Below are 24484 nucleotides of genomic sequence, written 5' to 3' on the forward strand. Positions count from 1 at the left end.
CGCCACCTTCTAGAAGCCGGTGGAAGGCCTCCTGCCCCGCCCTGCGCGTGGCGCCTTTGTTCGGCCGCGCGCACCAATGGCGGCTCGAGGCTGGACAGCGCCGCGCCCCTGGATTGGGCAGGCAGGGCCTGGTGCCGCCCTTCGCGCGCGCGGGGCCGCCCCCTGTCCCGCCCTCCTCTCCTCCCGGGGAGGGTGGCGGGGCGTGTGCACCCAGCATTCCTTGCGGTTCCCCTGGCCATTCCGCGGCTCCGCGCGCTGCCTGCCCTCTGCCTCTCGCGCGGCGGCCGGGCGGGAAGATGGCGGCGATGGAGGGGCCCCTGGCTGTCTTCGGCGAGCGGACCAGCGGCGACACCATCCGCACGCAGAACGGTTAGGGCGGCGCGCTGCCGGCCGGGGCTTGTGTGAGCGGCGGGGGGGAGAGGCGGAAGGGAGGTGACATGGCGCGGCCGTTAAGCCGCCATGTGCTCACCCGCCTCAGCCCCCAGCCGAGAAGGGCCTCGCCCTGCCGCCAGCTTCCCTCAGTCCCGGTCCGCTAGGAGCCGTTGGGAGGGCCGCTGCCGCCGGGAGGGAGGGCGGGTGGCAGTGTTCCTTCTGTGCAGGCTCCCCGAGGAGCCGAGAGGCTGGCGCCATCCCGCGCCCCTCCCAGGCGTCTCGGTTGGGAAGGGATCCCGAGTCCCCTTCTTTGGTGGGAGCACACACGGGCGGGGAGGGGTTGGGAGCACATGCTGACCGGAGCAGGTTGCCCAGAGAAGCTGTGGATGCCCCATCCCTGGAAGTGTTCAAGGCCAGGCTGGATGGGGCTTTGAGCAGCCTGGTCTAGTGGGAGGTGTCCCTGCCCATGGCAGGGGGTTGGAACGAGGTGATCCTTAAGGTTCCTTCCAACCCGAGTCGTTCTCCGATTCTATGATCGGCTCGGTTCCACCCCGCGCTCCGCGAGGCCTGCGGCGTGGCCGCGGGGCCTTTGGTGGGCAAGGTGGGACTGGGAAGCTTACTCCTTCTCTGGCACAGGGAAATAACCCGCTCCGCAAAGCGGAGACTCCTCAAGATGAGTGGCTTTAACTGTGGTTCCTAAAAATGTCCCGCGTTTCTCAGGATTTTATCACAAGTCTTGGGGGAGGGCTGCAAGTTTCTAGACTGTTCTCAATTTCTGAATAGTAAAAAGACAAAGGAAGAAGCTGAAAACCTGCTTCCTGACGATCGTGAGAGTTGTGCAGCTCTGATAATACTTTAAGCAGAACACTTGGAATGAGAATTACCTTAAGACTTGATAATGGCGACTTTGATGATACAACAGTTACTTCTTTCAGAAAGCTGCCATTACTCCTCCAAAGCAAAACAAACAAAAAATAGTTGTATCATTTGAAGTTCAAAGTGAGGGTCTGGCTTGTCACTCTTCCCATTATACTACCACTTTTTCACTTTCCAGATTAAGTGGCTATGCTTGTGGGATAGAGAAAAACTTGCCACGGTCTGAAGGAAAAGGTTGATTATATCTTTTTCCTATATGAAGTTGGCAGAACATCCTTTAAACAAGCCATTATGTTAGAGGTTTCATGTTACTTTAGTAGTGACTGAAACGCCACTTTTTACTTCCTTAGTTACAGAACAAGCATTTTGTTTCGGTCACAGACCTATGTAGGGGAAAAAGGATGGGTTACTAATATGTAGTGAGACCATTGTTCTGCATCTGCGTAGAACTGAGGAGTAAATGAGAACAAAGTTTCATGACATGACTTGCTGCTGCAAAAAGAAACAGTGCTACCAACCTCTGTTAGACGACTACCACTACTTTTCTGACCTTAGTAGTGTGTCCTCTGTCTTACCAAGGCAGCAAAAAATGATTCTTTTTCTGCTTAGTTAGTTTTGCCAGGTTAGTTAGCTGAACCAGCTTGGAGGGAGGAGTGAGGTTTGGCACAGATTGTATTTTTTGGTAGCAGCAAGCCATTACTAGCTTAGCTAGACTGAAACCTAATCCTGAATTAGGTCACTTTGTCTCAAGTTTCTGAATCGCAAGTTCTTGGCACGTTTTCTTGTAAACCTGAACCACCCTGAAGTTTTTATTTTTTCTTTCATTTATTCAGTTACTGCTGCATCTGCTATTGCCAACATTGTGAAGAGTTCTCTTGGGCCAGTTGGTCTGGATAAGATGTTGGTGGATGATATTGGGGTAAGTAAGCTTTCTTTAAGAAGTGTCAGGAGGACATGTATTCCTGTGTAAAAATGCTTCCACTTAGCGTGCTTTGTAGGTCTAATGTGCGCATACCTGTTTTTTTCCATGGTTCTGAGGGGTAGGAGGAGAACTGCGGTAAAACCGAGCACTGGATAATGGCTGCTACATCGTTTTAGTTTAGTCTAGTACTGTAGTTTATATGGCACAGTTGTCTCCTTTCTATGTGTGAGTTCTTGTGACCGCTTGCAAGTATTGGTCAAGTTCACAGAAATATCACCGTTAAAGTTAGGCGTTGTGATGGTGGTGACTTGTGTGTCCTGGTCTCTAAATTAGAAGTAGAAGAATTCAGACGATCCCATAACAATTTTAAAGCAATATTCTGTATTTCATATTTTAAAGTATTTCAAGCAAATGTGGGAAGTTTCCTATTTTATAGGCTGCTGTAATAAAATACTATAATAGAGGGTAGTCACGACGCTACTACTAATCGGGTATGTGTAAAACGTTCGATGAGTTTCTGTAACATAAAAACTTTTCTGATAAAAAGTAAGTGCAGATTTTCCACTGGTAACATTTCTGTTGTTGGAATGGGACCCCTGGTTAAAAAGAAGCAGTAAACATTTGGTATAAACAATTATTCTATAGGCATTTGCAAAGAATAATTTAATTTCATTTGAATAAACATTATGAAGCACAACAGTTAAAACAAGAGAAACATACTTTGTGTTGACATTTGATTTCTGAAAATTAGGATGTGACCATTACTAATGATGGTGCAACCATTCTGAAACTGCTAGAAGTGGAACATCCTGCTGCAAAAGTTCTTTGTGAGCTGGCAGACTTGCAAGACAAAGAAGTTGGTGACGGGACAACCTCAGTGGTATGTAGAAAGATACACAAAAGTCAGTGTTTCATTATCACTGTGCAGCTTTTGATTTATCCATTACGAATCTTGACACAACGTGGATCAACTACACAGAATGAAAAACCTTGCAGTTGACTGAATATAAACAGGTTTTTAAAGTATGTTAGAGAATAAAGCAATTAGACTTGTGATTTTTTTAGGGATGCTGGTTTCCATATGCAGCTGGTGCTCCAGAATGGAATTTGCTTACTGCAGTTTGATCGTGTATTTTGTTCTTTCTTTAAGGTTGAGGATAGATTCTAAATTAAAGTTCTTAATTTTTAATAACCATGAGAAATTAAAAGCATTAGGACTAATGAGGATGCTGCATGTTGAAAAGTTGCCTGAGACTTTTGACAACTGGTGGGGGAGGGTGGAAGCAGGTAGGTGGCTTTTACCTGATGTCAGATACTATTTATAATTCCAGGTTGCAAGTACTTGTTTCCACTGAGTAGACATTGGACAACTATTTGTGATGCTACTTTCCACTTAGTGGCAGCAGGTAGTTATTTTGCTTGTATGGAATACATGTATTTAGTGTTTGTATTTCGAACAGGTAATTATTGCTGCAGAACTTCTAAAAAATGCAGATGAGCTAGTGAAACAGAAAATCCATCCTACCTCCATTATTGGTGGATACCGACTTGCTTGCAAGTAAGAAACTAATACAGTTGAAGTTGAATTTTTTTAAGGTACAATAAGTGCATCCTTTTTATTATTTCTGTATTTGTGACTGCATTAATACAGACTTCTTGGTGCAAAGTGGAGACGGCGTTTTGCTTTGGGGGGGTATTTTTGGCTTTTTTGTTGGTTTGGGGATTTATTTATTTATTTATTTTTAATTTCTGTAGTCTCACATAAGAATGTGACTTTACTGTCCTAGAAGATGAATTGATTTCATCCCTGTGTTCTTTGAGATAACATTTAAAAAGGCTGAAAGCGTGTAAGATTTTTGTCTTAGTGTGGGTGGAATTCTTAACCAGTGTTTGTCTTTGTCCTACAGGGAAGCAGTTCGCTACATCAATGAAAATCTTATTATTAACACAGACGAATTGGGCAGGGATTGCCTAATTAATGCTGCTAAAACATCAATGTCCTCTAAAATTATAGGAATGTATCCTTTAACTTCATCAAGTTACTTAAGTGAGAGTGATTGGTTGGAGAGCTTGAGTTTCCTTTGCGGTAGTTCTTATGAATGGGGTATAGTATTCAAGCTGTTGTTTTTGTAAGAAGTGTGTAAAAGCTTTTCACAGATAGTACTGTCTGGCATGAGAAAACATACTCCACTTCATTTAAAACCTGGTTAGGCACATCACAATAGCTTAATCTATTGTTTCCTTAGTTAGTGAGACTAGGTAAGGAATTGTGTGAATGGAAGAATGCGTTACAGAAGTCAAGTACCTGAGGAGTCAAAGTAGAGGAAGGAAGATTGCGTTTTGCTTCATAGTCATAGAAAAACCTGCAATTTTAGCCTTTGCGCTAACAAGGGTATGCGGACTAACCATAGGATAGGTATTTTTGTTAAGGAACAGAAGGTGCCTAAAATGCAGGCATCACACTAGCCCATCCTAATTTTCTAACCGGTGTTTCAGCTTTAAGAATTACTCGTTCCTTAAGTGGATGGTAAAGAAAGGTAGCACTGCCATACCTTTCTGGTTTGGGGACTGTTAGCAACTTCTTTTTGTCTTAAGCATAATACTAGTTTTCTTCTTCAGTTTTAACCTTAACAGCATTGTAGTGATGGTGATTTCTTTGCTAATATGGTGGTGGATGCTGCAATGGCAGTTAAATACACAGACCAGAAGGGTCAGGCTCGGTATCCAATCAACTCGGTTAATGTTTTGAAGGCACATGGCCGCAGCCAGAAAGAAAGCATACTTGTGAACGGTTACGCTCTGAACTGCGTGGTGGGATCACAGGGTAAGAACGTAGTATGTTTCATAAAGCTTTTGTGTGACCTCAGTCCTCTGAGTCTTTCTGCATGGATCTTCTTATTGACTGCATTAGTTGCAAAGCATATGAGTTTTCAATGCCAGAGCAACTAAACAAGAAGGCAAAAAACCCCCTGCTTCACCGCGGTTTCTAGGCTAGGGTCTGCCAGCTACTAGTGGTCCACAAAGTGTTACTGTAGTTTCCCCAGCTCAGTATGAGCGTGGTGACGCTGTCATCTTCTGAAACATAAGCACCTTCCATGTGAGGAGCCAGCGTCAGGTTAGTAGAGAACTGTTGCATTTAGCAGAATGGTAGTCTTGTGATTAGGTAACCTAAAGGTTGCAAGTCTGATGGGTCAACTTTGCGTGGTCACTCACATGTTGGGGACAGGGTCTGTAAAAAGGAGACAGAGATTATCACAGAGATTTTTTTTTTTTGGAATTTCTCTCTTTGAAAGTCTTTGTTAGCATTTTGCTGTACTAGGACAGAACTGGAGATGGAGAAGCAATCTGAAATGTGAAAGTAGCCTTAGTTTTTATCTGTAATGCTAACTTGTTGTTCTGTTAACTTGATTTGACAAAGTTTATATTCTTGTTCTCTCTCATCAGGTATGACCAAGAGGATAGTTAATGCAAAGATTGCATGCCTTGACTTCAGCCTGCAGAAAGCAAAAATGAAGCTTGGTGTTCAGGTTGTTATCTCGGACCCTGAGAAGCTGGACCAGATAAGGCAGAGGTGTGTGGAAGCTTGAGTAACTGGGGCAGTGGGGTTTCACAGGCTTGTTTTGGTCTCTCCAGTTGAGGTGGCTTGAGGTAATTTTGGCTGAGCACAAGAGGTAAAAATGTTAACATTTCCCAGCGATACCAAATACTCATGTAAAAGTCTTCACCTCTGGAGGCAGAACTAGTATTAAATCAGGTTTTGAGAAATCCTGGCAGAGCTTTGCACTAAGATTTCAGGAAATGGGTTGACAGAGATGTGATTTCAGAATTTATTTTTAAATACATTTTTATAACTTTCACTTTACCCTTGCAGAGAGTCAGATATTACCAAAGAAAGAATCCAGAAGATTTTGGCCACTGGTGCCAATGTTATTCTCACCACTGGAGGCATTGATGATATGTGTCTGAAATACTTCGTTGATGCTGGTGCTATGGCAGTACGAAGAGTTGTGAAAAAAGACCTTAAGCGGATTGCTAAGGCGTCCGGAGGTATCTGTCTTTTTTAAGTAAAAGCTATTGTTAGGGCTTTAGTAACTAATTTTCAAAACATGGCGTCTTAACATGCAAGCCATGCAAGGAGAGGATGAGTAGAGCTGAACCACTCTTGTTAGGTTTTAATTTTACTGTTTAAACTGGCTTTTAAGTGACCGTTCTGTCAAAGCAGATGGGTACTGTAAGAGTTGACTGCTGAAGATTTCAGTGGGAAAAATGCTTAGAAGCCTTTATTAATCGCACATTCATAAGCCTCAGTTTGGAGAGCTGTGTTAAGTACTTTGTTTAGATAATTCAAAACATGACGAATTCCTAAATCGTTACATATATGCTGAAAAAAAAAATGTGGTCCTATACAGATTCTAACTGTCAATTCTTAAATTTGAAAGAAAGCATTTTCATTATGGTAAAGCACAGGAACTGGTACTAGCTGTGGAAAAGTAAGTGCTGTAAAAGTTGAGCAAAAAGAGCAGTATCGAGTATGGGGAATATTGAATTGCTATCTGAGAATTAGAAGTGCTGTTGAATTTAAGAAAAAAATCTTATGCTGCTTTTATTTCTGTTTTCAGTTTGGTTTTCTTTCTGTATGCCTCTTCTGGGAAGTTGGGAAAGGATGTGCCGGAATTGAATGCTAATTTCACTTTTTTGTGTTTCTTAAAGCAACCATATGTTCAACCCTTGCCAACCTTGAAGGTGAGGAGAGTTTTGAGGCGTTAATGCTCGGACAAGCAGAAGAGGTGATTCAGGAGAGAATCTGTGATGACGAGCTGATTTTAATCAAGAAGTAAGGATCCTTTTTAAAATACTCAGTTTTGCATACACTTTCTACTAAGTTCGAAATAAATGCTATTTTATCTACTTCCATGTTATCTCAGTGGTATGAGTAGTTACACACGTGGGAAAGAGTATACGAGTCCACTGCAAATTAGAAGTGAAGGTATCAGTATTTAATCTCTTCTGCTGGGGCCGAACGCCTCTTTCATCAGCCTGTAATGTATGAGACTGTCAGATTGCTAGGTAGACTTTTTTAACACTTTGTTTATAAACAATTTTTCCTAAAATTTACAGTGAATTTCTGTTAGAAAATTGCTAGAGACATTATTAAAACATTCATATCATGTTCTTTTACCTGGCTTTTAGCAGTATAGTCTTGCTGGCTTCCCCTTACAGACAGTAAAGGGATGCAGGTACCACCTGAGTAATTTCATCTGAATAAGAAGGTGCAAGCTGAATCCTACCGTGTGTAGTGGAAGACAGGATTTATTTGTGCTAGTTTCTTGAATCAGTCATCTGCTGGGTAGTATGAAATGGACCACATTGTTAAAAGGGTATTTTTTTTAGTTGTTTTGTGTTTTTTTTAATGAGTAAGAAGAGCAACAGTTACTAACTGTCCACACATGCTATTTTCCCTTGAAGTTTTCAGTATGCCACCGCTGTCTGATACCTTAAGACTTGAGTATCAGTTTGTTTAACAACACACCTTGCGTATTAACTTTTCCACTGCTTCAGTATCCCTTCTCAGCGTTCAGCTTCCTGTAGCTTCATTTGTGCGTGGATGAAATGCTCTGACCATGGGACTCGTGTGGCCATTACGTGACTGCATAAACTGTAACGTTGTCAGTTATTGGATCACTTAATGGCTATATGAAAGAGAACTTTAATACCTATACATTTTTCCCTTACTTGATGGGAAAACGTCTTGTCTGTCATACTTATGTCAGGTATCTTTCTCTGAAAGGCTAAATTCAAACTAGTTTCTTGCGTAGTAGAATTTAAATCTTATTAAGTTACAGTGTACATGTCCTGCAAGGGTGCGTAACAATGTTAAGATTTTCTTTTAAACATTGAAAGAATCTGGCTCAACTGAATTTGTCTTTCGAAGAAAAATTTCAGCAGGAATAGTTTTAATTGGTATTTTATTCAACACAGCTGATTTCTGGTTACTTTTTTTCCCCAGTACAAAGGCTCGTACTTCAGCATCAATTATCTTACGAGGAGCTAATGACTTCATGTGCGATGAAATGGAACGATCTATACATGATGCTCTCTGTGTTGTTAAAAGGGTGTTGGAGTCCAAGTCTGTTGTCCCAGGTGGTGGTGCTGTAGAGGCAGCACTTTCAATATATCTTGAAAATTACGCAACCAGCATGGTAAGTCTTGCACGAAGAAGTAACAGTGGGTATCTGTTAGACTAGGACAATGTGAATTTTCAAGTATTTATTTTCTCCTACTAGAAGTTGGTTCTGTGGTTCATGAAAAACCTAATCATCTTACAGAATGTAAGATGCCTCTTTAAAATTGAGGATACGAGTTACTCTGATAATTGGACAACAGAGTTCTTTGGCCTAAAAATAGGTTTTGCACGTAAACCCCTTACCTAGCATTGGCACTCTTAATCATGGCTGTATTTTTTCGTCTTTTATTGCAGCAATTGGTTTAAAAACTTTTTCCTCTTTCTAGGGATCACGTGAACAACTTGCAATAGCAGAATTTGCAAGATCCCTCTTAATAATTCCAAATACGCTGGCAGTAAATGCTGCTCAAGATGCAACAGATCTCGTTGCGAAGTTGAGAGCGTTCCACAACGAGGCTCAAGTTAACCCAGATCGCAAAAATCTGAAATGGCAAGTATCTCTTTGTAGGGAGGCTACTAAAAGTGAAGTGGGTTGGTGACTGAGATGGAAAATTGTTCTGCCAGTTTACTGAACCGTGATTTGCATGTAAAAAAAGGGCATAGGTTACCACTGAACTTTTCTGCCTTTGTCCTTAAGTCCTATGTATGTGTCACCGTGACCGAGAAGTAGTTAAAGAGCATACTCCCAACTATATTTCTACTTTTTCCTACCTCTCCATTGACAATATTTCTTCTTCTCAGGATCGGTCTCGACTTGATCAATGGAAAGCCTCGCGATAACAAGCAGGCCGGTGTCTTTGAACCAACCATGGTCAAAACTAAGAGCCTAAAGTTTGCGACAGAAGCTGCAATTACTATTCTTCGAATTGATGATCTTATTAAACTGCACCCTGAAACTAAAGAAGAGAGAGGGTGCTACGAGGATGCAGTTCACTCTGGAGCACTTGAAGAATAACTTAGGTTTTATTTATGTTTGTCCAACTTACACTTCCCACTCTTGTAACTAAAGTGTTAATAAAACAAGTGGTTAAATGCTGCTGCTATTTTCTTGTTGAACAAATTAATTTGTGAAAGTGAGGTTGGTCCTTGCATTGAGAATTTAAGCTCTAGTGCGTGTTAACAACTCAAATGGTTATTTAATATTAGGCAAAACAAACAATGTAAACTCCGTGATTAGAAGTTTATTAGTGAACTGTTTCAAAGCTAGTTAGCACTAGCTATTCATTCATCCACACTCATCTCTCGATGCACATGGCTATTCCCATTCCTCCTCCTATACACAGAGCAGCAACACCACGTTTTCCACCTGTTCGTTCCAGTGCATGTAGAAGAGTAACAAGGATGCGACAACCAGAGGCGCCAAGAGGGTGTCCAAGAGCAATAGCTCCGCCTTGGATATTAATCTAAAAAAACAAAAAAATACAGAAGGTCAAGTTAAGAAATCATTAAACCAGCTTAGTTGAGTTTCAACATGACTGACTTCACTGGATATAGTCCCTTGATTGTAAGTCTGAAACTGCTACTGCTATTTCAAGGAGAAATTGAATGTGGCTGCAACAGCTGTTGGAGTTAGTATTTCTTCTGAAAGGGGGCTAGCTCTACTCTGGAGATAATTAAGGTGATAACTGAGATGAATTCAGGGAGGGGAGAATAATATCTGCAATTTTTGCCATCAGTGGAAGAACAGAGTGGCAGATACGCTTCCAGCAGCAAGTTCAGATTCTGAAGTTAATTACAAGCACGCTCCAGCAGTTGCCGGGAGTTGCACGCAGATCAGCTATCACAGACTTGGAGCCGGCTCAGCGGCAAAGAGCGCCTACGGCAGAGTAGTGCTAGGGAACGCCTGCTGGGGTGCTCAATCCTCCTGCTTACGGCAAAGTGATTGCAAAAGGTCTGCTCTCACCTCTTTGGCCTACAATCCAGATGCACAGAATAGAAAAAGTTTGAATTACGGGAGGCAAACTAATTACAGCCTCAGATACATTTATTACCTTTTCTGGATTTACTTTCAGTTCTTTTGCTATTGCAACAGATAGCGATGCAAAGGCTTCATTAATTTCAAACAGGTCAACTTGTTCCAGAGTCCAGCTGGCTTTCTCAATCTGAGAAAACAAAATAAATAGAGGCTTTATTATCTTTTAGACTTTCCTCAGCGTTGGAGGAAGCTTTTCATAAGAGACTCAAGTCAGTTGATTTGAAGCCACCGCTTCTAAGAAGTTAGAAATGAGTTTTCATAGCCAGGGTTGATGACAGAATTCTTAAAGACAACGGACAAAAATCCAGTGTCAACAATAGTCAGTACAATGTGCTGTGACATCCTGGATGTCTTAAAAAATCTTGACTAATTTTACAAACGTAGTGGTGGTGGTGCAATTGTGGCAATCAAACTGTATGTGGTAACCCTAATAGAACAAGCTGTTTCCAAAAGTAGGTTTTAACATATTAAAAGTAAGTTTTCCAGGACGTAAGTCTGATTCCATTAGAGATTCTCTGCTTAATAAAGATTTTTACATAGGAAACGGCGAAGTGACCCCTAGCGATGGGTGTCAAGCGTAATTCGTCCAGTCTCTGGCCTGTAAATTGAAAGCTGCCCCCTAAAGCTTTTCACAGCGGGCTAATTTGGAAGATGGTTTGGCTCCTGTTTTCACTTGAGAAACTCTTGTGGTGCAATTGCCTACTTGATTACAGGCTCAGGCATGTTTCACATTATCCACACTTTTACTTCCACTCACTCTAACAGCAATGCTTTATCAGCAGAATCAGCTGCAGCAATGATGTTTCACAACCAGCTAGCCAGCCTGGTGCATCTCCAAGACTACAGTCAACGAGGAGGGCCTCTTGCTACTAGGTAGTACAGAGACAGCGTGGAAACCGTTCACCTTCTGGGAAAAGTCTCATCTGTTAAAGATTTACTATGTTGTCGCAACGCTAAAATGCACGGCCTAGTCATTCTCTCGCTGTAAAGGGTTACTATGAAATTGTGAAGAGATAATTTCATGCAGGGTGTGAAGTGTTTGATAACATGCATTACAAAGTTTACATTAAGAAGTAGGGTGCCCTTTTTCAGAGTACCTATAAAATTATAGGTGCTGTTAAATACAGCTTGTCTGTTCCGCAATTTAAACTGTGTATAGCATATACATTTATAGCATTCTTGATTTAAAAGAACAGTGTGAGATCTGATAAAAAGTTTCAGCATTACAGTTAAAAGCCACAGAGCTTGGGCGAGTTCAAGTAGGCTTCCACATTGCCAGGACATTTCAGAGATTAACAAAATAAGGCCTTTACCCAGGATAAATAAAAATAAGAAGGAATACTACAGCAAATCTATCCTTATCAGCTGTACGAGAGCTTTTTCCATGCTCAGTTTCATAGCTCAGTTTTAGCAGATTATCAGCCGGGGTTGCCACGGGCTGCGTCTATATTGGCAAGCGATGTGGTACCAGAGGAGCTGCTCACTCGGGGCTTGTTATTTGAGAACCTCGTCGCATGGACAACACAGAGCGCCTCAGTGGGTGCAGTGACGGCCAGAGCACCTTAGATGTGGCCCCGGAGTGCACCTTCTTGTTTAGGTTCATCTGCAAGGAATCCAGTTTGCGTGCTCCAACCCTTTCCCAGGGTAAACCAAAACACAAAGGGCACCATCACATTTCCTAATGCAGATGCACTCTGGCTCTTCTCTCTGAGCTGTGCTCTTGCAAATACAACCAGGCAACCATCTGAACACTAACCTGGCCAGACACAGCATCAGAACAACATCACCCCCAAATTAGGTTAGCATACACCTCCATGAAATTGAACCTTTAGCTTCCTAGGTTATCTAATTGGCCTTTCACAAGTATGACTAGTTTGTGTTCTGATCTCCATTCATACATCTATACATTTACTTATTTTTTTCCAATGAGCAGGCACCAGCCTGGTAGCACTAGAAATCTTGATCTCACATAGTCTTCACTATTTTAAGACTTTTTTTCACTTAGTTTATTTTTTCTACTAAGTTTTCCTTAGATTACAGAAAAACCAAGGCATGGCCCAGAAATGAAAAGCAATTACAAGCAAAAGTTTTTAAATAATAGATACATAGATAGATAAATCATTACTTACAGCTTGCTTTATTGCTGAAATGGGCCCTACTCCCATTATAGATGGATCTATACCTGTCTGAGCCCAAGATACAATCCGAGCCAAAGGCATAAGACCTCTCCTAGCAGCTTCCGATTTCTTCATTAGAATTACAGCTGCAGCTCCATCATTTATACCTGCGGAATGACAAACAACTTTTATGTGTTTGTTGGGTTTTGTGGCTTTTACCGTACCACATCTTCCCGCTTGCATAAGTTCACAACCTAGACAAAACAAAAATGGTAAAGGTTTTATTTGTTTCGATCAGTATTGCTCAGTTCAGCCAAGTCTGACACCTGACACAAAAACTTAAAATGGGTAACATATCTATACTGCTGTAAGCATGACACATTATTGACATACTTATTTTATTTATTTTTCTATTTGAAAAGCAGCAAGTGGAAAAGTTAAGAGACAATCTGAAAAAGGAGCACACCAGATTTTTTAGGTAGACTTTGGAAGAGGCAGCATAAGGACCCAAGGAAGAAGTCTCAAAGCTGCCAGTGGCAGGAGAGTTAGTCCCACAGGAATAACATTTTCCAACATGAAATGTTAAGTTTTCCTTTGTCCAGACCTGCAGCATTAGAAACCACTACACAGCTAGTTTTAAAAAGAGAGGACGTAGTTTCTCTTTGTTCCAGCCTATCAAATATTGCTGTTACTGTCCAAACACTTGCTTCATAGAAAGCAAGCAAACAAAAGACAAGTCATCTGAAAAGAAATCCTCCATCCGTTATATTCGAGTTCTACCTGTGCTGTCAAACACATTGCCATTTTCTGCAACACATATTCAGCAGTAACCACAGGGCACCCAACCCCTCGCGGAGACCCTGCCTTGAGCCACAAGCAGCCAGCTACTGTTCTTTTCCATTTTGGTTTTAGCCAGAGGGACCAACCTGAAGCATTAGCTGCTGTTACTGTCCCAGTTCCGTCTGTCAGGAAGCAGGGCTTTAACTTGGCCATTGTTTCCAAGTTGCTCCCATGTCGAGGGTGTTCATCTGTTTTAACTTCTATAGGACCTAAAAAACAGAGCGTTATACTCACAGGAGGGTCAAATTGCACGTGCTTGTCTTGAACGGAAATCTGGCACAAACAAACAGGCTGATCAGGACTATATGCCATATCCCTTTTAACCACCAAGCCGTTGTGTTGGAGACAGCTTCCAAATCCGCGCAATTTGTTAAGCTCCCTCCAGATGCTTCTAGCAGGACAGACAGCTGGGTTTTCTGAGACAAACACTGACAACTAAAATACTGTCTAGTTGTACAAAAGCAGATCTTGTTCTTGCTCTTCCTCTTCTTGCAAAAAGCAGTCAAGTGTCATCAAACACTGTCATCTAAACTGGTACGAGGAAAGCCTTTCACTAGTTTGTAACAGGCCTAATGCCAGAACTTCTCCCACACAGTCTATTCAATGCAAACGTTGAACAACTGATTCTTGATTTGTATTCAGAAAATTCAGTTTTTGCATCCACCTCACAAGCAGCTGGGGGAATTCCCCTCCTCTAGAAACAGACCTCTGGCTCAAGCACCATAATAGGTCTGTTTATATCCCTAACAGACCTAAAGAGAAACATACCTAATACATGTAACCTGAACCAGTTAATTAACTAGTAACTCCAATTATTGTCACTGTGTATTTTATTGGGTGGGCAAGGTTTGCCAGATCAACCTGACTGTTTTAAGTTTGGTGCAAGAGGAGTCTAACAAAATGAAAATACTGATTTTGGTACTGTATCTGAGCCTATGGTAAGTCAGCTGTTTTCCTGGATACTAATTACACCCCCAATAAAACAGATAGTAATAGTATTTGCAGAGAGCTACATTTAGATATTCCCCATTTGCATTATTTTGCTCTTATTTAAAAAAATAACCACTGGAAGTTGAAAAAGAGAGCAACAGGCTACATGCTTACAGAACAGCTTACAGAAAAGGCTGTGTAACTGGGAAACCATCCACTGATCATAGCAGACAGAGGAGAAAACAGATTTTTGTTTAGAATCTCTCATTATCCATCACACCTACCTTTTTTCGAAGGTACAAGAACAGGAACAATTTCTTTTGTAAAATAGCCAGCTTTCTGTGCTGCCTCTGCCCTGTTCTGTGACTGTACAGCAAGTTGGTCTTGCTCCCCTCTGCTGACTTGCCACTGGTTGGCCACATTTTCAGCTGAAATAGGAACAAAACGCAAATTGCCATCACAAAATGCTAAAATTCTAAGCTGTAAAATTGTGAGCACAAAGACAGTCATTGATGACTGGTGTAGCAAGCAGCTAAGCTTCTCGAACAGTTTTCATTCTGATTTCCTCATTTTGTTTACTCACAATCCTTTATTTTCTTTTGAGGGTGAAAATTTCCATGCGGGATCTCCTCCCAGATGGTATACCAAGTTAAACACAAATGCAACTAAGATTTTCTAGTTTATTGCTTCTCAGGATTGTTCTGCTCAGATCTCTCTACAGAGGGAACAGTTCTGAAGCTAGTCTGTTTCATAAGCAGGGTCTGAAAAAGCTGTTGGCTGACTACCCCATCCAGGATGCAATAACCTGAAGTTGCAGAACCGTGTGTACACTTTACGTAATTCCCCCACACACACTGTAAATCTGTGCTGCCGAATGCTTCAGTTGCGTACAGGGATTTTTTTGTTTATTTTTCCTGAAATTAAATGAAATGGCTGAGATGCAAAAGAGATACAATGAGATTAGCTCCGACAGAAAAAAAACCACAACAGTAGCTTTACAAAGCAGAACGTGCCTTAAATGCCTTTTAATATTAAGGATTTCTTTCCTTTTCACAACTACAACTTAAGGACAGCTTGAAACATCTTATTTGAAACTTCGGATTTCTGAAATTTCCTATCATTGAATTCTTGCCCCCTTCCCAATTAACCATTTCATTTTATGGACTGTCACCACTTACCTGTTATACCCATATGATACTGATAAAAAGCATCTGTAAGGCCATCAAGGATTATAGTGTCCTGCAAGGAAGCCTCTCCCATTTTCACCCCAGATCGCATGTGAATGACATGCGGGGCCTGCAAGAAGGTATTTTCAAATCAGTTACTTGTTTTATATCTCCAGTGCACAATACAGCCAGACAGCTAAAGAGACAGATCCCTGCCTTGCGGCTGCAGGCAGCTACCCCAAATCCCAGCAGTCCCCCCGGCTGCCTGCTCCATCTCTCCCTCTGGAGTCTGCCAGCTGGCATGCTCTGTTTGCCCTCTGTATCTCCCCAGCAGCAGAGCTCCAAGCAACAAGCATTTTCTCTCCACAGATCGAATCAATTGTCCCTGGGGCCATCCTACCAGTGTGCTTTAGGTGGTTCCCAATCGCACTTGGCTGCCCGCGAACACTAGCATCACTCTCAGCACGGGCAGCTAGTGAGCCCCGGCACAAGAGGCCACTCCTTTGTCAGGCATCAGATCACCAGCCCAGCATCATTCCTCGATACAGCCTTGGGCTGAAAACCTTGAAATGAAAGCCCTCTGCTTCCTTTCCAAGCTCAAATTGCTCGGTGAACAATAACGTTTCCAGTTATTCCTTTTTTGGGCTTCTTGCAACAAAAAAAGCCTGTCTGTTGCCAGCTGTCACAAGCAAAACATTCACCACAACAGGGCTAGATGGAATTTTAAACGTGGTGTGTGTTTGCAGGGCACCTTTTCAGTAGCTAGGTTGCTGGTTGCTTTTTTTTTTTTAAAAAAAAGGTACTGAAGTCAATTGTTCCATGTGTAAATTCAATCTCAAGTGCAGAAACTACTCTTTAGATCTGCCCTCAGGGCATCAACCTAGAAACACTGTGTTTCAACGCAACGTGATGCTGTTTGCTCCCAGTAAGTCAGCGCAACGTGAGTGCAATCATTTGCTTTACCTTGCTCATACTTTCCATGCCTCCTGCGACCACGATGCTGGAGTCTCCCGTCAGTATGGACTGAGCAGCCAGACACACCGCTTTCAAGCCTGACCCGCAGATCATCTGGCAGCTCCAGGCAGGCACTGAGTAAGGGATTCCTGCAGCAACACTCGCCTGCCGGACGGGGTTCTGGCCAGCACCTGCAGGAACAGGCAGCATTTTACCTTTGTTCTTAAAGAACAAATGTCAGCCTTTTGATTTTTCACAACAAGTACCCTGATTTCACCAAAATTTAGAGCTCGCTCCTATTTTCAGTTGGTAGAGAAGTTCCCAGTGGTAATCTGTAAACAGGAGCTCAGTTACCTCTCTCATTTATATTGTTGATCAATGAAATACCTGCAAGATGAGGGACTTGCTACTGATAGCTTTCTGTCTGCAACTCTGCTTTTGATGGCAGGTCAGATGAAACACCAACTTCAAATTAGCACTAGCCTGTTGTACGCATGTAAGATGAGAGCTCATCTAGATGGCTCCTGGCTGAAGGGTTTTCTTTTTACATCTCCTGTGCAGCATGAACCAACAACTTTCCCTAAAAGGTCCTATGGAAATCAAAAGCACAATTATGCAAGGACAGTCCCGAAAGCTTCCATTCTTTGTTGTAATCCTAATGGAAAGAACAGGAGCGCTATATTCAAAGAAAGCATTCTTCATCTGTGTCTCCCCAGGCCAAAGTAATGCCAGCTTTTTGTATGCAAAGAAATGGATAAGGAGAGCACATTGTTCAGGGAGCTAAAAATATACAGGAATCTGGATCAGCTTTAAGTAAGAAAAAAATATGTATTTCCTTTATTTTCTTCCTCCGTCTTTAAAATGCAAACCTGCCCTATGACTCTGCTGATTAAACATTACCCTGGAAAAAGCAAGGGACCGTTCAAAACAAACAATTCCCTATCAGCCACATTTTCGTTAAATCAAAATATTTGTCTCTGAGCAAGTGGCATCACAGATCTTGCAGGTCGGTCTTGCAGACAAATGCAAATGCAGGCCCTGCTCTTAAAAACCTCAGAGCGATCATTATGTTCAGTTTACAAGAGGAGATGACAGAGGCGAGAGGAGGGATGCGCTAACAAAGGAAGGAAACTGACTTTCACACAGTCACTGTTAGCTACTTTGGGGACTTGGAAAAAAAAAACACCAAAAACAAACAAAAAACCCCCAAACTATGCCCGCACCACATCCTTCCCCAAATCCCGGCCCTGGGTTTGGTCACCCAGAGCAGCGTCCAGGAGGCCGCTCCAGCCGCCCGTTAACGAACCACGTTTCTTAATGGCAAGGAACAACGTTGCGAAAGATAAAGCCGGAGCCCTCCGGCCGGGCAGCCCGGCAGGGCCCGGCACTCCCCGGCACCGCCCGCGGGGAGGGGGATCCCCGCCGCCCCCTCCCGGCCCGTACCTGCGGTGAGGACCTGCCCCAGGATCACCTCCGACACCTCGGCGGGGGCCAGCCCGGCCCGACGCAGCACCTCACGGATCACGACGGCCCCCAGTTCGTGCGCCGGCAGGGACGACAGGCCGCCGTTGAAGGAACCTGCGCGGGCACAGAGGGAGAGGGCTCAGCACCGGGAACGGGGCGGCGGGGAGGGGGACACACACCCGCCGCCCGGCCCGGCCTCTCACCGACGGCGGTCCTGGCGGCGGCGACAAAGACGACGGGGTCCGCGCTCATGGCGGCGGCAGGCGCGGAGCGGGGCGGTAGCGGGAAGCGGGAGCGACAGCCACGGCCGGAGACCGGAGCAGGATTCAGAGCCGCAGCCGGCGGCAGGGCCGCCCCTCGCGTGGTGCCGGTTCCGCCCCTCGCCCGGCGGGGCGGGCAGCTGCCGGCAGGATCCGCACCGGTGGTTGGAGGCCGGGCCCCGGGGAGGGCGGGGAAGCTGGGCGGGCGCCCGGGGCGTGAGGGTGTCCTCCGCCACTTCTCGCCCGCAGGCGGCGAGGAGAGCGGCTGTAAGGGTTGCCGCCCGGCTGTGGCTGCCCGCTCCCCCTCCCCCTGGTGCACCCGCGGCCTGGGCCCTGCCTCCCGCCGCTGCCCCCGGGCCGCCTCCGTGGGCGGCGAGTGCTGCGAGCGGAACGGCGGGGCAGCCGGGAGAGGGGGGCCGGTGCCGGGAGCGGGAGCTGCCGGGCAGCCCGCGGGGGCGGAGGGCGGGAGGAGAGGAGGCGGCGGCGATGGCCGCAAGGCTTGGCAGGGCCGGCGGGCAGAAACGCTTCCCTGAGGGGAAAGGTAGCTGGGAAGGCTGGGGATGGGGGGCGGGGAGCAACGAGGTTAGACTGGGAGGAAGAAGGGACGGAGCAAAGGGGGGAACTAAGAGCGTTAAGTCAAAGAAAGTAACAGCAGTAAAAAAAAAAAAAAAAAAAGATAGCTGGGCTGAAATGACTCGTCTGTCCCACAGCCCGGATCGTCGGTCCTTACGCCTTCCTCTGCCCGCTTGTTCACGGAACAGATACGTGCCTACATGCCTGCCCCAGCACCGCACTGAAGTTACAACTGAAGGCCAGGAAGATGGGTAGAAAATGTGCTGTGGCTCCTACCTTCGCTGGAGTACCAACAACGTTGGGAGATACATTTTTTTTTATCCATGTAGTAACATTTAGTAGGATTTCAGGAGGGTGGGGGTGAAGAAGGAGAAATGAAGTCCTAGAAAAGCACATAGTCTGCAATGGCAAACACTGACAAACATATATGACAGTTGTGTGAGCCGTCACTGGTGGGATGCAGGAAAAATCACAGATGAAAGGCAAAGAACAAATTTAATCTTGATACCTCATGGACCAGGGAAGCTCCGAAGAGCAGCCGAGCAGAGGCACGCAAGTGGGAACGCAGAGCAAGAGGCTCTCCAATAGCAAGAGAATCCTTGTTAGCAAGAGAGAGTGAGAGTGCCTGAACCTGCTGTTCTTGCCTGTATTTCAGGGATTCAAGCAGACATAGTTTTCTGCTGTGCTTTGATCTTTTTCAACAGCAGGGCAGGAATCTTGAGCATGTTTGATAAGGTGCCTCTAAATCCATCTCAGACCTATGTTATCTAAGTGCAGATGTTCTACTTGTCAAGCACATAAGACTAAACAACGATTAGTGTGATATATGTGTTTTCCAGCATCCTGTATGTGAGTCACTCGGGCGCGATTACAATCCTCCTCACCAGTCTTCTGTTACTGTCCCACATCAGTGGATGCACCAATACACCTGCAATCACATTCTGTATGTTGGCAAATCTGAATTTGGTGGTATTAAATCTGCATGCATAAAATGTATCTGAACGCCCTGCGTGGAAACACTGAGCACCAGGAGCAATATAATACCCGAGTTGGATTCCTCTGGCTCCTATCAGTCAGTGTTCTTGCTTTACAATGCAGAAAGCTACAGCGTTACTAGATAGGGAAAAACCCACTTCAGCTATGGGAAGCAAGACTGTTAGCCTAGATTACACTGATAACTCTGTTAAACCACGCTGGTCTGAGTAACTCCAACACTCAAAATAGGTTTCTCTTTTTAGATATTTCAGTCTGACTGAAGGATAAGGCCAAAGTAGGGAACCACGTGTCGTAAGATTTCTTCTGTTACTTTGGGGTTTTCAGGTTTTGGCAAGAGAAGAATCCCCTCAGGTATTTTCAGGAAAGGAAATCTCTGGAAAATCCCATGGACAGCCAAATGGTTAGGTGGGCCGATCTACCAGTCTCCTAATGATGCATTAATTGGCAACAGGCATGAACTACAGCTTTTCTTTAATGATGCTGTGCACTCAGGGCAGCTAATAGCACTAACAGTCTTTGTCAAGACTCACATTAAATCTGGATGGGAAAAACATGTTTGGTGTCTTTTCAAGAGACTCGTCAGTGAATAATTAGTAGATCTACCATACAAGCAAAACTCAGGAATATAGGATTTTAAGCAATACAGAGTGACTGTTTTATAAAAATATTGTACAGTTCCTGAGCAATCCTGTAAGACTGAATGTAGTCCCTGCACCTTTTCAAAATTCAGTAGAGAATGAGTAATATAGAAGTCTGAGGGCAGCACCAAGTAACCTAGTTTATCAACTGTACCACATACCAAAATGTCATTCTTAATGTAATATTTGACTGATTACAACTTAAGGTCATCAACGCAAATACAAAAGCAATAATGTAAGATGAGCTCAGATTAACACTAAATGTTAGCAGGTGTGTGAAGTCCAAAAATGACAATACACCTGAGGTAAGCCTTACAGACAAGACTCCCTTGTATTTAAAACTTTACGAATATCAGTACAAATACTTAATAGAACATAAAGTGAGGCTTCAGCCCCTTCCCTCCCCACACTTCACCTTCAATCCACTAACAGACAGAAAGAGTTTGAATGGGAAGCAGCCCTGGGGACTTCAATGACCCAACCTGCTCCACCTTTGCTTTCGGCCCCAAACAGCAGAACCATTTTGCAACTCAACGCAAGTGACGGACCAAGCTGCCATGTTGGGACACTCTGAAATGATAGAGATGAGTGAGTTTTGTCTTGGTATCATTATCAGACCTGCAGAACCCCATGCAACTCTGCTTGGACAATGGCCAGGATCAAGATCCAGACGCATAAAAGGGATGCGTAAAGGAACAAAATAACGCAGCAATTGCACAAAGGCAAATAATTATGAAACATGTATGGTACTGATCGAAGCTAAGTTATTTGAATGTAGAAAAAAACCTATTAAACATGAGTAGGCAGCTGTGCTTTTAAATTCAGTGTAGTTAATGAGCAGCATAATACTCAAGAGCAAACTACTGCCCTATCCTGGTACATTTTACCATTTCATGGAAATCTAAGCTCTGGGAAATGAAGTACATCAGTAAAAATTAGGACATCAATTCAGAACAGAGAGGTTACTTGCTATTAGTAAAAGAGTAAAGCTATGTTGCGCAAAGTTTATTTATTACCTTTCTATGCACACAATGAAATGGACTTGTGCCTTAGGTGAAATGCTCAAAGCGCAAATATTTTGGCATTTTCAGTTGGTAATGGTGGCTCAGTTTTATTAGAAACAGGCTAAAATTCAGAACATTTCAGTGTTCGCTAATATACTCTTCTGCTAAAAAATGTTTTCTGAATTTAACCTTTACAGAGATCAGTGTTGTTACCAAAATGCAAAACCCTCGCTTTTTACCATAAATCCGACACTTGGCTGGTAAATATTTACAGGAATACTTTTGCTGGAGATGTTTGATAAAAGATAAGCTGCACCTTTTACAGGCAAAAAAAACCCCAAAACACAAAAGCAAAGAACAATTACTTTCAATTTGTCAATCTGGATATGATATCATTCTGTAATTTTCAAAAAAACCTTATTTTTACAACTTTGCTATAATAGGAAATTCTCTAGTCTTTAAAATCTTATACACCAACAATGGTACTAATATCTACTTTGTTGCGATCCTTAGAGAAAAAAATGCACATGGGATTCCTCAGGGAAGGTGATGTGGCTCCTGTCCTTCCCCACTGATGTTGCCTTGCATCATTCCATATTGTACAGCCAGAAGAAGCTGGTGTGCTCCTCTGGTCACTCGTGGAAATATTACATTATTCATGTTCTCACTGGTGTTCAGTTCACCTGCACCTGTGTGGGAACACTCAGTGATAGTGAAACCAGCAAATGCCAATGCGTTGCTATGATCAAGACGTAAATTTGAAGCAGAAGTGATCCATCTTTGTATTTTATGGAACTGGCCCTTTCCTGTATGATGTGATATGTAAATTTAATGTCAAATAATGGGCCAACATTTGGGACTTCTGTTACTAATAGTGATAAGACTATCCTGCTTTTCCTTAATTCTCTTTTGGTTTTTAGTCTTTGCCAGCAGCATGGAACACACTTGAATACTTTTGCAGCTGGTGTATTAAAACCAGCATCTTCAAAGACAGGGGTCAAACCTTGCCACAGTAATTACGTAAGACACCTCATAATCCTTGATACTTTTGGGGTCCATAGTTTTCACCTGAAAGCATTTAAGAGGCATTCATCATTTAGATACAGGGTTTCTGTGCTTTGTCTGTGTTTGAAATTACTTTTACTCCTGATAGGGAATAGGAATTGTTCTTTGGTTGGTCTAAGCAAAAGCCAGCTTGACAAAGGGACATCAGTGCCACTCTTTTTTTCTCCTTAAAAAAATTAAATAGCTACCAAAACAAGTAAGCTCGACAACAGGCATCATTTCATGAAAAGCAGAGCCTTTTTCACTTAGGAAAGATGTGAGGAAGCCTTTCCCTTTCTCTACATACTGTGACATCATGTCAGGATATATAGGGCACTCAGGCTTGCTGAGCACTTTTATTACCTTAAGGCCCTTTCTCAGGTCTAGAAAGAAAGACAATTAATTCTTTTCCCAGGTTTTCTTATCAGTGGACTGACACCCAGTCGTCTAAGGATAGGTTCAACATGTAAGGTATGCCTCAAAGAACAAACTGTTTTCCCAGCGAGGATGAGATTTACATTTTCTAAAATCCCTCAATCTCAAACTCCAGCCTGACTGATCGGGTCCTTGGAAATCAAGTTCCTGATAGGCAAAATATGTTTTTGGCTGTGTTACGAGCAATCTGTGTTTTCCTTGAATCTATTTTTGCCAGGGAAAGCTCATAATCTAATCAGTATTTAATAAAAAATGCTGTCTTCCCCTCAGACAGAAAAACCTTTGCATTATTAAAACCATCATGGCCATTCTATGACTTAAAAAATGGGTAAATACCTGGGCTTAAATCCTTAGCAACAATATGCACACTTGTACTTCAAACGCAAGCTTGCAGTATTTATCAAGCATCCCAAAGCTGAATTCAACACGAGTCACCGTTTGGCTGTAATTGTGTCTTGTCCTGATTATCAGTCCGGGGATGTCTTCAGGAGAGGTTCCAGCGTTCATTCACGGCTGTGGTCAGCCCCCTAACAGGAACAACATGCCTGACCAATTCACGGGTGTGCGGGAGCATCGCAAGTGCTGCCATCTCGGAGACAAGACTTGCAAATCTAATTGGCTCTGTAGAGCTGTACACTGTCACGCTGCTGATTTTATATGGTCTCATAGCGTCTTACATATATTTAATTGTAAGAAATTACATGGAGTCTTATACATATATAAAATCGCAGAAAAATTACTGGCAATTCAAAGAGAAGTCCTTAGAAGAGCTTTCTGAAGAAGTCTAATTGCTTCTGGCTTTAAAAATGGACGAAAAATACGTGACAATTCCAGTAAGACCCTTTAAAACGTCTTATCAGGGGCTATAAAGCAAGCCCTAAGCCTGCAGCCCAGTATTCAGGACTGTACAAGAGGGAGAGTTTATGGATGTCAAATTTGGGTTTTTTGCTGCCCAGATCTTTACCTAGTGGTTACCTGGCGGCCCTCTCCGTATCACTTTCTTCACGGTGCAGCAAACCCCCCCACCTGTTATCTTGCCCCCACCCTTGCGGGCCACAGCAGCCTTTTCCAGTCCCCCCCCGCGCCGAGCTCCCTCGCTGCTCCAGCAGCAGATGTGCCGCTGTTTTGCTGTTTTCCGCCACCTCACGTCCTTGCGAGTCAAGGACATCCCTTGCAAGAGCTGATTTGCTTTTCTTTAGTTCCTGATGCTTTGAAATGCTGAGGGATGTTCAAAACAGCACTGCAAACATCGTTTTTTTTCCTTCTGAACAACGCTTTATCTCACTTTTTCCCTGTTCCCCAGTTTTCCTGGCCTGCAGGCTATTCTTTTATCACTCTTTTGAACTAGCAGACAGTTTCCCATGCGTTCCCCCCACTCCCCGCGCTCTTCCACCCGCCCCTCGCCGCCCAGCGCGGGAAACGGGGGTGGAAACGGCGCTCGCGCTGCCGGCGGGAAGAGCGGAGCCGCGCGCTCGGGGCCCCGCAGCGCCCCCTCGCGGCCGCCGCCGGGGCCGCCCGCCACGGGGCCGGGGCGGGGGGGCGGTCAGCGGCCCACACGAAGGCGTCAAAGGCTGGGGAGAGAAACATAAGGCAAAAAAAAATACCCAAAAGAGGTGCTAAACAGCTTCCCTGTAAGCTTGGGAGCGCCGCGGTGTCCGCGCTGTTGCTGCTGGCTGCCATCCCCAGCCCAGGGGCGAAAAGGGAACGCAGGGCTGGGCAGGTAAAAACAACCAT

At 43.9% G+C, this 24484-nt stretch overlaps 2 protein-coding genes and 1 non-coding gene across 3 annotated transcripts; 2 read left to right on the forward strand and 1 right to left on the reverse strand.

Moving 5' to 3' along the window:
• Nucleotides 1-201: 201 nt before the first annotated feature.
• TCP1 (t-complex 1) lies at nucleotides 202-9397 on the forward strand. The gene is made up of 12 exons (XM_054195453.1): nucleotides 202-369; nucleotides 2082-2167; nucleotides 2922-3050; nucleotides 3631-3728; nucleotides 4078-4188; nucleotides 4813-4994; nucleotides 5615-5741; nucleotides 6042-6217; nucleotides 6881-7004; nucleotides 8178-8370; nucleotides 8681-8844; nucleotides 9096-9397. The coding sequence occupies exons 1-12, from the start codon at nucleotides 297-299 to the stop codon at nucleotides 9307-9309; spliced, it is 1677 nt and encodes a 558-aa protein (XP_054051428.1). The 5' UTR covers nucleotides 202-296; the 3' UTR covers nucleotides 9310-9397.
• LOC128908020 (small nucleolar RNA SNORA29) lies at nucleotides 1393-1528 on the forward strand. The gene has a single exon (XR_008465833.1). It is a non-coding gene; the product is annotated as a small nucleolar RNA SNORA29 (small nucleolar RNA).
• A 41-nt stretch (nucleotides 9398-9438) lies between the features above and the next one.
• On the reverse strand, nucleotides 9439-18170 carry ACAT2 (acetyl-CoA acetyltransferase 2). The gene is made up of 9 exons (XM_054195454.1): nucleotides 18004-18170; nucleotides 17780-17914; nucleotides 16346-16527; nucleotides 15395-15512; nucleotides 14501-14644; nucleotides 13373-13495; nucleotides 12459-12613; nucleotides 10346-10456; nucleotides 9439-9757 (listed from the first exon to the last, which is right to left on the reverse strand). The coding sequence occupies exons 1-9, from the start codon at nucleotides 18050-18052 to the stop codon at nucleotides 9590-9592; spliced, it is 1185 nt and encodes a 394-aa protein (XP_054051429.1). The 5' UTR covers nucleotides 18053-18170; the 3' UTR covers nucleotides 9439-9589.
• Between the last annotated feature and the right edge of the window lie 6314 nt (nucleotides 18171-24484).

Source organism: Rissa tridactyla, chromosome 3 (assembly GCF_028500815.1).
Source record: "Rissa tridactyla isolate bRisTri1 chromosome 3, bRisTri1.patW.cur.20221130, whole genome shotgun sequence".
NCBI lineage: Eukaryota > Metazoa > Chordata > Aves > Charadriiformes > Laridae > Rissa > Rissa tridactyla.

Bases quoted from the DNA above. Each gene is read 5' to 3' on its own strand.
- TCP1 (XM_054195453.1), top strand. From the start codon at position 297: ATGGCGGCGATGGAGGGGCCCCTGGCTGTCTTCGGCGAGCGGACCAGC. The intron at 2,168-2,921 runs GTAAGTAAGCTT...TCTGAAAATTAG, and splicing joins TGTTGGTGGATGATATTGGG to GATGTGACCATTACTAATGA. The intron at 4,189-4,812 runs GTATCCTTTAAC...ACAGCATTGTAG, and splicing joins TCCTCTAAAATTATAGGAAT to TGATGGTGATTTCTTTGCTA.
- ACAT2 (XM_054195454.1), bottom strand. From the start codon at position 18,052: ATGAGCGCGGACCCCGTCGTCTTTGTCGCCGCCGCCAGGACCGCCGTC. The intron at 15,513-16,345 runs GTAAAGCAAATG...ACCTTCTTGCAG, and splicing joins GCATGGAAAGTATGAGCAAG to GCCCCGCATGTCATTCACAT. The intron at 12,614-13,372 runs GTTGGTCCCTCT...GTCATTCCGCAG, and splicing joins AACAGCAGCTAATGCTTCAG to GTATAAATGATGGAGCTGCA.